This window comes from Rhodotorula graminis (assembly GCF_001329695.1).
Source record: "Rhodotorula graminis WP1 unplaced genomic scaffold RHOBAscaffold_1, whole genome shotgun sequence".
NCBI lineage: Eukaryota > Fungi > Basidiomycota > Microbotryomycetes > Sporidiobolales > Sporidiobolaceae > Rhodotorula > Rhodotorula graminis.
The window spans coordinates 1,822,522-1,836,709 of record NW_017264928.1 but is presented as its reverse complement, the minus strand read 5'-3'; the positions used below and the strand labels follow the sequence as shown (position 1 = coordinate 1,836,709).

The following is a 14,188-nucleotide window of genomic DNA, read 5'->3' as shown; positions in this document are numbered from 1 at the left end:
TAGACTCGAGCCGAGAGACAACGGCAATGATGTAATTTGCACTCAGTTGGGAAGGGCACAGCAGGAGAATCTCGTGAGGAGGAGGAGGCGGACGAGGGGGACGAGCGAGGGCAAATCTAGATCGAGCACAACATGAGGAAGGGGGACGCTACATAGATCACAGACGGGGAGAGGAGAGCGTGCGCGAACTCCCTTAGCGCATGCCCTTGGCGGCCGCCAGTCGCGCCACCTTCTCGTCGTCGTTGGCCCTCACCTCGCTCGCCGCCGCGACGAGCATGCCGAGCCCAATTCCCTGCGTCTCGACCGACGACGGAATGCTCCGCTCCTCCTCCACGCTGACCGTGTCGAGCGAGGTGCGGTGCAGCGAGCCTCGGCGTGCCGCCGACTCGTCGCTGACCACGACGGGCGCGTCGGCCGAGGCGGCGGGCGTCGGGGCTCGTGAGCTCAGTCGCGAGCGCGAGGGCTGGGTGTGGATGTCGAGTGTCGAGTAGCGCGAGACGAGACGGGGCTTGGCGAACGTCGAGGGAGGCGAGCGCGCGTTTGGGAAGGCGCCGAGGGCGAGGGGGTCGGGCGAGTTGGCGATGGCGGAAGGAAGGGTGCGGAAGTAGTCGACGGGCGATGTCGGCAGGGATGCGTGCGTCGGAAGGGCGACGGCGGGTGCGGCTTCGTGGTTGAGGAGGCCGTGAAGCGACGGGAGGCGGACGAGGGCCGTGCGCTCGCCAGCCGCCGCCACCGCCGTTGCCGTCGCGGGCTCGCCCTGCCCGGGCGCCGCAGAGGGCGCCGAGTCGCTCACCGATCGACGGTCGGTCGGGCGAACTGGCGGCGCGGCCCTCGGCGACGGCCAAGGTCCGCTCGAGCGGATGGGCGGGAGGTGGATGCGCGGCTCGGGCTCGTCGACGAGCGGCGACGTCGGCGACACAGGCGACTGGTAGCTCGCGCCGGAAAAGTAAGGCGACACAGGGTGCTGCGACGACGGCGAGTCGAGGGCGAGGCGGAAGAAGGTGCCCGACGGCGACGACAGCTCGCTCGGCGTGCGCGGGAAGTAGCTCAGCATCGACGCCGTGCCCGGCGACGCGAGGCTCGGCGTCGTGATGCTGAGCGGCGGGCTGATCATGCCGAAGCTGGACGGGTGACCGATCGCCTGCGCGAACGCCGACGTGCTCGGGTGCGGGTGGGAAGGGTGGAAGGGCGAGGGCGAGACGGCGTACGTTGTGTAGTCCGGCGGCGAGTACGGGTATGGGTGACCGACGAGACCATGTACGGCGTGGTGTGACGTGGGCGGTGGCGAGGGAAGGGAGAGAGGACGAGGAGGATGGGCGTGCGCCGACGTGGACGGCGACGGGACGGGCGGCGGCAGCATCGTCGCGGCACGAAAGCGCCACTGGTGCTGCCCGGCTGCTTGGACGCCCGGCGACGACCTGCCCGTGTCCGACTCGACGGCGGCGCCTTTGGGCTTCGTCGCCGCCCGAGCCGCCTCCTCGACGGCGAGCGAGGCCAGGCGCTGACGGTTGACCTTGGCGCGACGATTCTGGAACCAGACCTGCGCACGACACTGCGTATCAGTACACGGAACTCGCTCGACCGCGACGAGCGAACGAGACGCACCTGGACCTCGCGGTTCGTCATGCTCGTGGCCTGTAGTCGGGGTCGAAGGGAGGTGAGCGTCGAGGTGCGAGATGAAACGGCGGCGAGCGGACGTACAGCGCCGAGCTTGTCCCTGACCTCGAACGTGGGCGAGTCGGTCGTCTCGAAGACCTCGAGGAGGCGCTCGAGCTGGTCGGGGAGGATGCGCTTGCGCTTGGGCCGGCAGTTCTGCAGCGCGTCGAGCGAGCTGCCCTTGAGGGCCGCCTCGATCTGCTCGTTGGCGTCGACGAACGTGATCGCCTTGGTCGGCGTCGGGGCGGGCGACTGGCGGTACGGGTGGTAGGCGTGATCGTGTTGAGCGTGAGGACGCGACGCCGACGACGACGGCGACGAGTGCTGTGCGGGGCCGCCCACGACGCGCCCGCCGTCGACTCGATGCGCCTGCTCGTGCGCGAAGCCGTACTCGCCGTGACCGTGGTACTGCGACGGGAGGGGAGCGAGGTGGGGGAAAGGAAGGTGAGCGTCCGCCTCCCTCGCGAAAGACAGGTGGCGCGCTCGGGGGTGCACAGGGGACGCACCTGCTGGCCGTACGGGTCGTAGGTGCTCGCGCCGTCGTGCATGTACACGTGTCGAGCGTCGACGCCGTGAGGAGGCTGCGTCCACCTTGACGCGCCGGGCTGAGGCCACATCGGCGCCGACGGTCGCAGTGCCGTGGCGAGGACGGCCAGTGTAGGCGAGGCGACCTTGCGACGAGCGCAGGCGTGCGGCGGGCGAGCGAACGCGAGAGAGAGAGAGAGGGAAAGTGGAGGAGGGGCAGTCGCTCCTCCGGTGCGAGAGGAGGTCCGAAACGTCGGGCGCGACTGCTCGTGGAGCTCGTCGGGCGACGATGAAAGGGGTTGGCGAGTTGGAGGTACGACCGTCGCTGGTGCGAGCGAGTCGGCGTGTGCAGGACGACTCGGAGGAGGAGGGGCGGCGGTCGGGGAGGGGAAGCGCTTTCGACTCTTGCGAGAGAGAGACGGGGAGGGCCTGGACGGAGCACCTGTCGGCGAGAAATGCACGCCCCCAGCACGAACGAGCGCGGGGCAAAGTGATCGACCGACGGTGCCTCGCCGTCGGCGACGAGGGAATCGCGTGGCACTTCTTGTTTCCTCTCGTCGGATCCGGGTCTGCGGGCGACGTCCCTGGCCAATGTCAAGTCGCAGCGGAGTGCTTGCTTGCAACGAGGCGATCTGCGATGCCCACCGTCGCGCTCCAAGTTGCTCTCGCACGGCGCGCACGCGCCCACTCAATCGACCTTCGCAAGCGTCTGGCGCAGCTCCGTTCGTAACGTCAAGCTCTGTGATCGCAAGTCCGACGTCCAAGCGGACACGCGTACGGCACGTCCGTCGGCGAGAAGAGAGAAGCTCTCTGCTCGAGTAGCGCTCGAGCCCGCTCGTACCGAGCTTTTGACGCTCCCGGACGAGCTGCACGGGATCTCGAGCCTCTCACCCGCCAGTCCCGCTCTGCAAGAATCCACGGTCGTTCGTAAAGCCGGCGGGGCGTGCACGCTCAGCTGCTTGATTGGCGTCGAGGCTCTAGCTACGGCCGCCGTCGCCGATCCGAGCGGCCGTCCGACGAGGGAGCGAGTTGCGCATCGTCGCTCGCATCGTCGAGAGCTGCTCCAGCTGGCGACTGTCCCTTGAGCCGGCCCCAGCTCGAGGCCGACGTGTGCTGAGAGGAAGCTGGCCCTGAACGCGGCGAGCGCTCGTGCGCCCTCCTCCTCCGAGCTCTCCGCTCTCCGCACCTGCCACCTGCACGTCCACAGAACGAGCCGAAGCCGGCTGAGATGTCTTTGAGCGCTCAAACGAGCTTGATGCGAGACAGTGTGCCCGGCGAGCGGCAGACCCAAGTCGACCTTCTCAAAGAGGGCGACAGGGGGGCCGGCAAGCTCCTCTTGCGAGACGAGGCGTACAGGGCCCGGCCCACCCTCGAGCGAGAGCCAGCAGAGGTCGGCGCGAGCGACAAGAGGCGAGCGAGAGCCAGCGACGTCCGAATCAGGGCGATCGAGCAGGTCGAGCCCTCGAGCGTTCGTCCTCGATTGCGTTCGCGCGCCGCCGTGGCGAGGCACGAGCCGTCGTCGAGCCGCCAGCGAGGAACCGGACCAGCAGCGAAGACGACATGAATCTTGAGAGCCACTCGACGACGAAGCGGGCCGCTGAGCGAGCGAGAAAGAGAGCAAGGCCGAGGCACGAGAACGACGAGGATGGCTCATTGCTCGCGCAGGAGGCGCGCATCTACATTCGCGCGGTGGACCCGGTTCTTGAAGTGCACGAGGAAGCCGTCGAGCGACTCGCCCGGGCCGAGGTTGTACAGCTGCGGGCGCACGATGGGAGACCACGATCAGTTTCAGGGCACGACGACGGCGACGACGACGGCTCGGGCTTGTGCATCGCGAGAGAGGGTCGGGCAGGGAGAGACGAGGACGCACCTTGCCGGGGCAGTCGAGGCAGCGAATGCGCCACTCTTGCACGTTCGGGTCGGACGGGCGAGGACGCGGGATGATCTCGAAGCGGTCGTCCACCTGCTTGGCGCGAAGCTCGGCCGCAGCCTCGAGCATCCATGGAAGTGGTTGCTGCACGAGGAAAGGCGAAAGAGTGAGCCGAGATTGCTCACGAGGCTCGCAAGTCCGGCCGACCGTCGACTCGGGGGCCGAGGCCGGCGGGACCGCTCGACGTGGCTGCGGACTGCCGCGCCGACACGTGCGAGAGAGAGAGGGAGAGGCGAGACGCACAGGTGCAGGAACAGGTGCAGGCGCAGCGACGGCGGCAGGTCCCGGAATGGTGGGCATCCGGGGCGGCGGCGGGCTCGGCTGCCCTGGCGGGAGCGTGCGCTGTCTCGTCGCGGGCGGCGAGCCCTCGCCCGAGCTGCGCGCCGAGTCGTCCGAGTCGAGCTGGACGAACGGCGTGTCGGGCGAGCCGTAGTGCGCGGTGGCACGCCGGCGCCTGGCGCGGTGCGAGAGGACGGGTTCATCGTCGTCGTCGTCGTCCGAGTCGTCGTCCTGGTCCGACGACTGCGGCGACAGGGCCTGCGACGCCGGCGTGCCCCTGCCGCTCGTGCGCGTAGAACGAGCAGCCGCCTCGGCCATCTCGGCGGCGACGCCTGCGGCGGCGGCAGCTGCGGCTCCTCCACGCTTGCGCGCCGCCTTCGGGTTCGGGTGCTTGACGTCGTCGTCGACTCGCAGGCGCAGGTGCGTGTCGTGGTCGCGCGTGTAGGTGCAGGGCCGTTGGCGCTTGAAGCGGTGGAAGTACTTGCCTGCGCGAGGGAGAGGGAGAGAGGGTCAGTGCGGCCGCCTCATTTGAGAAGGTGGCACTCGAGGGCGAACCACAGGGACCGCAGAGGCTGTCCTTGCCCGTCGGGCCCTTGCGACGACCGACAGCGACGCTCGCAGGTACTCCACTGCGCGACGACGAGGCCGAGGTGAGCCGGACGTTCTCGGGCGAGGGACCGAGACGACGCGGGAGAGAGAGAGGGAGACGCACCAGTTGGCGCAGAACCACTGCCCGTCGATGATGTGCTCGTGCAGGCCGAGCTCCTCGAGGCTCGGCAACGGCTTGACGACAGGCCGCTTCTTGTCGACGCGCGGCTTGGCCGGCGACTCGGCGCCGCCTGCTGCGCCCTCGTGCGCCTTCTTGAACCGGTTCGCGGCCGCCGTCGCGGCGAGGCCGCCTGCGCCACTCGCCTTGTCCTTGGTGAGGAGGAGCTTGAGGGGCGACATCGAGTTGGTCTCGAGGTCGGCCGGCTTGGGCGGGACGGCCTTGGGCACGATCGGGAACGGGAGCGACAGCTCGGGTTGCGGGTAGTGCTTGTTGTCGCGCTCGTCGCGGTAGTACTGGACGTGGCCGGGCTGGGACCGCGGGACGAGGGTGCGGTGCGTCCGGACCGACTCGCGCTCGGGGAGGCTGACGCCGCGGCCCTTGGTCTGGCGACGCTTGCGGCGGATCTCGCGCTCGTGCTCGCGGTCGAAGCGCTCGACCTCGTCGGCCGTGAGCTGGTTGAGGAGCGGCGTGAAGTCGTCCGCCGAGTCGGTGCGGAACGTGTCGGCGGGTACGGGCGGGAGCAGGTCGCGGCGCAGGTCCTCCTCGATGACGACGTCGCCCTTCTTGTAGCCGAGGATGCACAGCGAGCGCGTGTAGAACTCGACTTGCTCGCGAATCGAGTGCGCGATGGCCGTCCTGCGCGAGAGAAAGAGGGTCAGGTCGACCGGTCGCTCTCGGCGACAAGGTCTGGGGAGGAGGGACGCACCGGAACTCGCCAGTCAGGCCCAACTCGGCGGCAAACGCCTCGGCGAACGTCTCGGGCGAACTGGATGGACTGCTCAGGTCCCACTCGAACTTGTCGACGAGCTGGATCGAGTCGAGCGTGATGTCGAGCTGCGGGCGTCAACAGAGGGTTCAGCGACGGTCGCTCGAGCGGGCGCACCCACTGCCGCCATCGACAAAGAGAGACAAGAGAGAGAGGCGAGCGCACCTTGATGGCGACCCTCAACTCGTCCGACGCGCCGACCTCGACCACCGGCACCTCGGCCACCTCGAGCGGCTTCTCGTCCTCGCCTTCTGCCAGCTCGCCATCGCCCATCTCGTCGTCCTCTCCTCCCTCGACCCGCTCCTTGCCGACCCTCGCACGCCGTCTCGCCCTCGCCTCGAGCCACGCCCGTCCCTCCTCTCTCGCCTCGTCGAGCCCGTCGGCGAGGTGGTCGACGTAGTTGGCGCTCAGCTGGGCGTCGGCGATCTGCTTGGTGACGGCTGCCGTGATGTCGCGCACGAAAGGATCGGGCGGGAGGCGCATGTCGGCGCACAGGTGCGAGGCGAAGATCTCGGGCGTGATGGACGTTTCTGCGCGCGAGGAGGCTCGAGGGTCAGTGCGCGCACTCGGGAGAGGACGACCGAAAGAGAGAACGCTCGACGCACCTCGCAGGTTCCACGTGAACGTGTCGCGCAGCTTGTACATCTCGTGCTCGAGCTCGAGGCGGATCGGGATGAGGGTTTCCGGCGCCCGAGCGATCTCGCGCAGGTACGACTTGGCCCTGCACGTCGGGACGAGAGGGTCAGTCACTTTGCGCAAGGACGACGAGTTGGGCGGGCGAACGAGGCAAGAGCACGCACATGGGTACAGGTTTCCTCAGCTGGCCGCGCTTGCCTTTGGCCTCCTCGACGTGCTTGTGGGCCTTGGTGCGCAGGCGGAACCCGACCGGCTGCGACGGGTGGCCGAGCCAGTCCTGCTCGCGCATGAGGTCCTCGTGGAGGGCGTTGGCCTCGACGCGGCCGGCGTGCTTGGCCTGGCCGAGCTCCGTCTCGTACGCCGCGTCGCGCTCGATCCAGCCCTTGACCCGCTCCTGGTCCTTGAGCGACGGGATGGCCGGGAACGTCTCGCCCGGCTCGGTCTCGCGCGCTCGCGTGTACGAGCGGTGGACGGGCACCTTGTACGCGGGCCCGCCGTCGTGGGGCAAGGTCGGGGGAGGTGGCGGCGGCGGCATGACGGCGGCAGGCGCGCTCGTGCTCGCGACTGGCGGGACCCTGGCCGACTGCTGGCTGCGCATGAGGAGCGCGTGCTGGTGGGCGGTGAGCTGCGGGGCGCCGTAGCTGTTGGAGGTCGAGGGGACGCTAGGGCGGCGTGGTGGGAGGGACGGGTTGGCGAGGGCGGGGCTGGCCATGGCGGGTAGAGGGACGCCTGATGGGCTCATGGCCGGGCTCGGGCGAGCGTAGCCGTTGAGGGCAGGGTGGGGGAGGGTGCCGGGCGGCGGCGGGGGGAACGACTGCATGCGCCTCGTTGGGGGCAGCGCGCCGTGTGGTCGGTCGCCGTGATGGAGGTGGTGCGGGTCGGTGGCGGGTGCGTACGCAGCAGGCGAGGGTCGTGGGCGAGTGTCGGCTCGGGTTGTTGTGCGCGGACGAGATGAACGAGGTGGGGGCGCCGTGGTCGTCGGGTGGACCGGCAAGGGTGGCGGGTGCGCTGTGTCGGGTACGCGGTGACCCTGGAGCTGTAGTCGAGCCTGCTCGAGGTCGAGGGAGAGGTAGCGCAGGAGCGAGCCGGAGAGTCGCGTCGTCCTCGCCTCGATCCTCTCGGCTCTCGAGCTCCCTCGCCGTCCTGTCGACTAGACTGCCAAGCAGCTCGTGCATTGCCTCGACTAGGTCCCGCCACCAACGCCCCTCGCGACAGAACCCGCCCTGCGCCAGGCGTCCGACCTCTCTCGACCCGGCTCCGCCTCGTCGTCGTCAGCCTCTCACCGTCAATGGCCTCGCCGAGCACGCAAGATACTGGAGCCTGCGACGAGGGTGGTGTCCACGACTTTCGCCTGCCGCACAAGAGCTCGTCGGGCCTGTGTGCGTCCCCTTCCTCTCCAGCCTCGAGTCGACCGCGCTTACCTCGTCTCTGTCTCCCCCTCGCCCTCCTTGAACCTGCAGGGAAGTGCCTGTGCTGTCCCTGTTACCTCATCTGCGGCGTCGCACTCAGTCGAGGTGCGTCGAGCGACGTTCTCCATCTCTTCTCCTTCTCGCGGCTGACCTCTCGTTCCTCGTGCAGGCGCCGCACTCGGTCCAGCTCCAGTCGGGTTCAGCGCAGGCGACGACCGACCCAACGAGGTGAGCCCCCTCTTCATCTCGGGGCGAATCGGAGGCGCGCGCCGCCCGAAGCCGGTAGACTGACTCTCCCCCTCGTCCAACTCTGCCCCCGCTCGCCTTGCAAGCAGCTCACCTGCATCAAGTGCGGCCTCAACCCGTCCGAGGCGTCCGCCCTGGCCCAAGTTCGCGACGCAGAGTCACAAGGCCTCTCAACGTCGTGCGTCCGGCCGATTCTTCCCTCCCCGAGCCACCTTTCTGACTCTCCCTCTCTTCGAGGAGCGCAGCAAAGGGCCCGGCTACTTCTCGAACGCGGGCATGAGCGTCCCCGAGCCTGTCGCGTCGTCGCACATGCGCTCGTACTCGCACGCCGGCGCGCCGGGCTACCCGCCGGCCCAACCGCCTCGACAGCCTTGAGCTCCCCTTCCTCCGTCCTCATCCGACCGTCGCCCGACCTCCCTCGTGCTCGACGACACATCGACCGCCCGCTGTCCCTCTCGCGACACCGCCTGCCGCGTCATCGGCCTCGCCGACGAGCCGGCCTCGCCCGCCGAGCGCCCGCTCGGACCGCTCCCTCCCTCGCAGGCGTCGCAGGCTCGGCGGCCACCCCGGCGACTCGCGCCGGTCGCTCATCTTTCAGCAGGGCGGCTCGATGCCCATCGTGCGACGCGAGCGAGCGAGCGAGCGAGCTGCCAGGCCCGCACGCTCTCTTGGGCAGCACAGCGAGCTCTCGAGCTCTCGACGAGGCGGCTGAGACGGCGGCGCACTGCAGGAGCGAGAGGGGGGGTATGTGCGTGTTACACGTTGCACGTACGGACGCCGCCGCACAGGTCACGCTCGAGATGGACGAGGAGGGAGGGAGAGAGAGGCGGGGGAAGGGGATAGAGTAGGGGTATCGGCTGGAACCCGAGTCATGACGCAGTGATACAGTCGAGAGAGAGAGAGACAGATGTTCGTGAGGGACAGGGTACTGCTGAGATGTGGACGAGGGAGGGGAGGAGAGACAAGGACAGGCGCGAGGAACTAGATGATGCCCGAGTCGCGCAGCGCGTTCTGCAGAATCGTCTCCTTGACGGCAGCGAACACTAGGCGAATCTGCAGGCGAGTCGAGAGAGTCAGTCGGCCGGCCACGAGGACAAGAGCGAAGAGGGAGAGGGAGAGAGCGTGGACGCACATTCGACGTGTCGGTCGCCTGCGTCAGGTGCGGGTAGATGCTCAGGCGCTGCCGGTTGAGCTGGGTGAAGCGCCACAGGATGTACTTGGCGGCCTTGTTGACGTCGGGCCCGCCCTGGTACTCGGGGAAGTAGCGCTCGAGCGGCACCTTGGTCACCTTGGTGCGGAACAGGTCGATCTTGTTGAGGAACAGGATGATGGACGTGCGCTGCGGGGGCCGGGCCCAGACAGGGTCAGTTCTCGACTCGAGAGGAGAGGGAAAGGGAGAGCGAGGGACGCACGATGAACCACCTCGAGTTGATGACGCTCTCGAACAGGACGAGCGACTCGTTCATGCGGTTCTGTCCATTCTCCTCGAGCAGGACCTGGTCGTACTCGGACAGGGCGACGCAGAAGATGATGGACGTGACGGCCTCGAAGCAGTGGATCCTGCAGGACGGAGCGAGTGAGCAATCTGGCTGGGAAAGTGAAGGCGGGAGGGGACGCACCACTTCTTGCGCTCAGACCGCTGCCCGCCGACGTCGAACATGCTGCGCAAGAGACGACAGTCAGATCTGCGCGTCGTGAAGAGAGAGTGAGGACGAGGGACGCACTGGATGCTGAGCTGCCCGGCCTTGAACTTGGTCTCGCTGATGCCCGTAGTTTTTGTTCGCGCGTGAAGGACGTCGGCTTCGCTCGGCACATATCCGCTCGCGCCTATCCGCTTGACCTCGTCGAAGAAGCTGCACAGGAGGGGCGAGAGCGTCAGGGATGGCGGCCTCGAGAGAGAGAGAGAGAGGGAGCGTGACGCACTAAGGGGCCGAGTCCATGAGGTAGAACTCGCTCTGCCGGTCCAGCACGCTCGGGATGATCGGGTCGTGCCACAGGCTGTCGATGGCGCCCACAATCTCGGCGCTCAAGCCGCCGTCGATGCCGGCGCTGCTGCCGCCCGCCGCCGACGTGGTCGGCAAGTTCGGGCTCGAGGTCGAGTACGTGTCGGCCTCGAGGCGGTGGTCCATGATCTTGTCGGCGTAGGCCCGGTTGACGTCCTCGACAGGCTCGAGCTTGAACCGGCGCATGGCGAGTACGAGTCCTTGGGCCGAGTCGAGGATGTTTTTGTGGATCGACAGGCGGAACAGGAGCATCTCGTCGCGGCCGTACCCGCCTTGGTGGATGATCTTCATCTGCTTGACGATCGTGCTCTTGCCGGACTCGCCCGAACCTGCGAAAGAGGACACGACGAGTCAGTCCTGCTCTGACCGCTCGAGGAAGCGAAAGAAGAGGCGAGAGACGCACCGAGCAGGAGGATCTTGCATTCTCGCCGCAGCTTCTTGGCGTCCTCCTCGAGCTGCTTGTCGATGGCGTTGTTGCGCGCCTTCTCGCCGTTCGGCTCGCGGCCGCCGGCGCCCTCGACGTCCTTGAGCGACGACGAGCCGCAACCCATGGCTGACGAGGTGCGGTGGCGAGGTCGGGGCGTGCGACGGGAACAGGTGCGCTCGAAGGTGCGCTACGCGAGCGGGGGACGAGGGTCGGGCTCGAGGAGGACGACGCTGAAAGGCGAGGCGGAGAGGGAGGCGAGGTGGCTGGCGGACCGGGCGGTGCGCGACTCGACTGGTGCGCGGCGTACTCGAGCGTCACTCCTCGGCGACTTGAGCGCTTCGAGCTGACCTCGGAATTGAGGGTCAACGAGTGGTGAGGCACTCGAACGGGACGGCGTGGGGCGATGAGGACGGAGGGCGGCGGCGACGGCTCTGGCGCTAGTTGCGAGCTCGGCGGGGTGCCGTACGAGGCTGTACGAGGGGTGCCGAGGTGCGTAAGCCTCGCTCAGAGGGGTGTCGACGGTGAGGGCGAGCCGGGCGCAGGCGGGGCGGTGAACTCGCGGCGGCGAGCCTGGCGGGGCGCGATGCTGAGGTGCGCTCGTGCGTGCGAGGGTGCAGGCGCAAGCTGCTGTGCGGCTGCCGCTGCTGGGGGCCGGACAGGCAGAGAGCTGGGTGTGTTCGTCCTCGGGATCCTGCGCCTCGACCGCTTCGCTCCCGCGAGACCTTTCGGCGCGCCTTGCCTGATGCCTTCTCCGCATCGCGATCCTTTTTCTCGCTCTCGTACAGGTACAGAAGAGAGAAGTGCGCCCGTCCCGAGACTGAAGTCGCGCCGTCGACCGGAGCCCCGTCGCGAGGGACGAGCGCGCGCACGGAGAGACAGGGTGGGAAACGGGGGTATCTCGACGTGCGCAAAGCCTCGTCTGTCTACGGCTCGACATGGTCGCACAGGGGTGGGAGAGAGGAGGGGAGAGGGGAGCAAGACCGAGGAGAGAGGCGAGCGCCACAGGGTATGAGGGAGGGCGAGGACGACGATGACGAAGGATGCGAGGGGAGGAACGACACAGATAGGCGAGGGGAACGTATAAGTCGCCGGGAAGGTGCAACAGAGGGGGCGGAAGGAGGAAGAGGGGCGGGCGGGCGCCAAAAGTGGACGACGGCCAGCGTCGTCGTTGAGCCGGCACCTCGAGGCGTGGCCGAGTCGACGAGATTGACGAGGTGCCACAGGGCTTGCCGGTGGAGAATCACGAGCGCTTGGGAGGCGGCTCGACGCCGCCGGCTGCGGCAATGTAGCGCGCCGCCGTCGTGCTGAAGCCCTTGATCTTCTTGCACTCGATGGCGAGGTTCTGCGAGGAACAAGAGAGTGTGAGTGCGCGCTCGAAGCTCTCGCGACCCGAACGATACCCATGGCGGGTGGCGAGGGAAGAGGCGCAGGAGGGGGACGAGAAGAGAGAGCGCGGACGCACCTTCGCCCTCGGGCTCTCGATCTGGTCGAGGAAGAGGTTGAGGTACCGGAAGCAGAGCTCCTCGCGAAAGTCGGTGTACAGCTTGCGGTTGTACTTCCGCTCGTGCTTGCGGGCCTTCTCGGCGTAGGCGTGCGACTGGTGGATGAGGAAGTCGTCGGGCAGGACGTAGAACGACACGCCCGACAGGTACAGCTCGAACAGGCACGCCGCCTTGTTGCCGCCGTAGCCGATGAAGCGCTCGTCGCACCTGTAGGAGGTTCTGCGAGTCAGTTCGGCGCTCGGTTGCGCAAAGAGGAGGAGGGAGGGAGAGGGACGACGCCGACGCACCAGGGCGTGCCCTCCTTCTTGAAGATGACGTAAGGCTCGTACGAGTGGGTGTAGCCGTGCACGCGGTACACCTCGCCCGGCTTGGCATCGTAGTAGCGCGTGTAGTTGGTCGAGCCGTGCCCGGGCGCCCACGACTTGTGGAACATGCCGATTTTGTCGTCGCGCACGAGCTGGACGAGGTCCTGCGCACGGCCGATCACGTCATCGTCAACTCTCGTTCGGTAAGAGGACGAGGGGGGACGAGGGAGAGACGAGGGCGCACCTCCTTGGTCGAGGGGAACGTGAGCGGGTCGACGCCGTCGCTCTGCTTGTGGAACTCGAACGCCGGGACGACGAACGCCGCCATGCCGCCCTTGAGGCGCTGCATGATCTCGGGCGAGTCGAGCATGCGCGACCGGAAGTCGGTGCACAGCCAAAAGTCGACGTCGAGCATCATGACGTACTGCGCGAGGCGCGAACCAAGTCAGGATTCTCGTGCCCGACGGGACGGGCACCTGAGGAGAGAGAGGAGGACGCACCTCGGTGCGGGCAAAGAACTTGGCGACGTTGCGCCACATGTTGAACTGGCGGTCGAACGGGTCGTACACGAGGTGCACGTCGACGTACTGCTTCATGAGCGGGCTCGACGTGTACAGCTTGTCGAGCGCGGCGAGGAGCTCGGACGGGTTCTTGCCCTGCGTGACGTGGACCGTCGCCGAGACGGGACCTGTTGCGCACGAGAGAGGCGGGTCAGGGTCACGGACGAGGGGTGACGAGGCGAGGACGAGAAGGGGGGCGCACCTCGGTACCGCTCGACGAGGCGCTCAAAGACGGTGAAGCGGTTGCTCGTGACGAGGGTCGTGATGGTGATGTCGTCCTTGTTGAAGTCGACGCGGTCCGGGTCCGAGGCGCGGTAGTAGTAGGGAATGACCTTGCTCGGCTGAAGGCTCGAGCCGAACGACAGGCTCAGGAACTCGTCCTCGCTCAGAGTGCGGTGCTCTCCCGGGGTCGAGCCGTACGCGGCGAGGGCGGCCTCGTCGGCCTGCGGGCCCGAGTGGGCGAGGTCGGCCGAGGGCGAGTGCCAGACCATCTGGTCCTTGTCCCAGTCGACGCCGTCAAAGCCGTGCATGCGCTTGTGGACGAGGTCGGCGCTGTCGATGACGACGTCCGGGCGGCGGTAGGTGCCCTTGGACTTTTTGCCCTTGCGCTCTGCGACCTCGGCGGCAGCCCACACTGGGTCGGAGCTGTCCTCCTGGCGAATGTCGGCGGCGCGGACGCCGGCCGTCTCGAGGGCGGCGTGCTTGAGCTTGGTCGTCTTGGTCGACGATGACGGGCCCGTCGCGTTGACGCCGCCGAGCGCTGCGGCCGAGCGAGCGAGCGAGGTGTCGGCGGCGGCGGCGGCGAGGTTGGCGAGGTCGGCGTTCGAGTCGAGGACGACCTGGGACCTCGGGGCGAGGATGCGGCCGCCGGACAGGAACGAGACAGAGGGTGCGACGACGAGGGTGCAGGCCGTGTAGACGAGGGCGGCGAGGAGGTAGAGCGAGAGGGCGAACTTGGCGACGCGGGTGACGGTGGACGAGGAGGTGGGCGCCTTGACGGTGCGCTGGCGGTGCATGGCGGAAGCTGGCCGGACGGTGCGCCGACGAGGGGAGGGAGGCTGGCTCGAGGGGGGCCGGACAAGGGGAGCGGGAGGAGGTGCGCGCAGGCGAGTCGGGCGCGGGCTGGCCGGGGGAGGTGGTGGCGGTGGAGCGAGTGTAGAGAACTGCCCTGCAGT

The 14,188-nt window shown here is 68.1% G+C and overlaps 5 protein-coding genes across 5 annotated transcripts; 1 reads left to right on the top strand and 4 right to left on the bottom strand.

Annotated features, from left to right (window-relative positions):
* Nucleotides 1-193: 193 nt before the first annotated feature.
* On the bottom strand, nt 194-2,273 carry RHOBADRAFT_41081 (uncharacterized protein; the record flags this gene model as incomplete). Its single annotated transcript, XM_018413817.1, has 4 exons — nt 194-1,540; nt 1,606-1,635; nt 1,702-2,064; nt 2,163-2,273. The coding sequence occupies 4 exons, from the start codon at nt 2,271-2,273 to the stop codon at nt 194-196; spliced, it is 1,851 nt and encodes a 616-aa protein (XP_018274585.1).
* Nucleotides 2,274-3,813: 1,540 nt separating this feature from the next.
* Nucleotides 3,814-5,505, bottom strand: RHOBADRAFT_33227 (uncharacterized protein). Its single transcript, XM_018413094.1, has 5 exons — nt 5,103-5,505; nt 4,946-5,019; nt 4,355-4,875; nt 4,052-4,195; nt 3,814-3,936 (listed from the first exon to the last, which is right to left on the bottom strand). Exons 1-5 carry the CDS (start codon nt 5,336-5,338, stop codon nt 3,832-3,834), a joined length of 1,080 nt encoding a protein of 359 aa, XP_018274584.1. The 5' UTR covers nt 5,339-5,505; the 3' UTR covers nt 3,814-3,831.
* A 2,344-nt stretch (nt 5,506-7,849) lies between these two features.
* RHOBADRAFT_50992 (uncharacterized protein) lies at nt 7,850-8,580 on the top strand (the record flags this gene model as incomplete). Its single annotated transcript, XM_018415596.1, has 5 exons — nt 7,850-7,940; nt 8,022-8,075; nt 8,140-8,198; nt 8,306-8,394; nt 8,462-8,580. Coding segments are annotated over 5 exons (411 nt in total), but the record flags the coding sequence as incomplete, so codon positions are not given.
* Nucleotides 8,581-8,855: 275 nt separating this feature from the next.
* RHOBADRAFT_33225 (uncharacterized protein) lies at nt 8,856-10,770 on the bottom strand (the record flags this gene model as incomplete). Its single annotated transcript, XM_018413093.1, has 8 exons — nt 8,856-9,269; nt 9,349-9,555; nt 9,629-9,776; nt 9,836-9,877; nt 9,941-10,069; nt 10,140-10,265; nt 10,320-10,548; nt 10,623-10,770. The coding sequence occupies 8 exons, from the start codon at nt 10,768-10,770 to the stop codon at nt 9,198-9,200; spliced, it is 1,101 nt and encodes a 366-aa protein (XP_018274582.1). The 3' UTR covers nt 8,856-9,197.
* A 1,116-nt stretch (nt 10,771-11,886) lies between these two features.
* Nucleotides 11,887-14,041, bottom strand: RHOBADRAFT_50990 (glycosyltransferase family 49 protein; the record flags this gene model as incomplete). Its single annotated transcript, XM_018415595.1, has 6 exons — nt 13,216-14,041; nt 12,954-13,141; nt 12,698-12,877; nt 12,436-12,617; nt 12,109-12,355; nt 11,887-11,988 (listed from the first exon to the last, which is right to left on the bottom strand). Exons 1-6 carry the CDS (start codon nt 14,027-14,029, stop codon nt 11,887-11,889), a joined length of 1,713 nt encoding a protein of 570 aa, XP_018274581.1. The 5' UTR covers nt 14,030-14,041.
* Between the last annotated feature and the right edge of the window lie 147 nt (nt 14,042-14,188).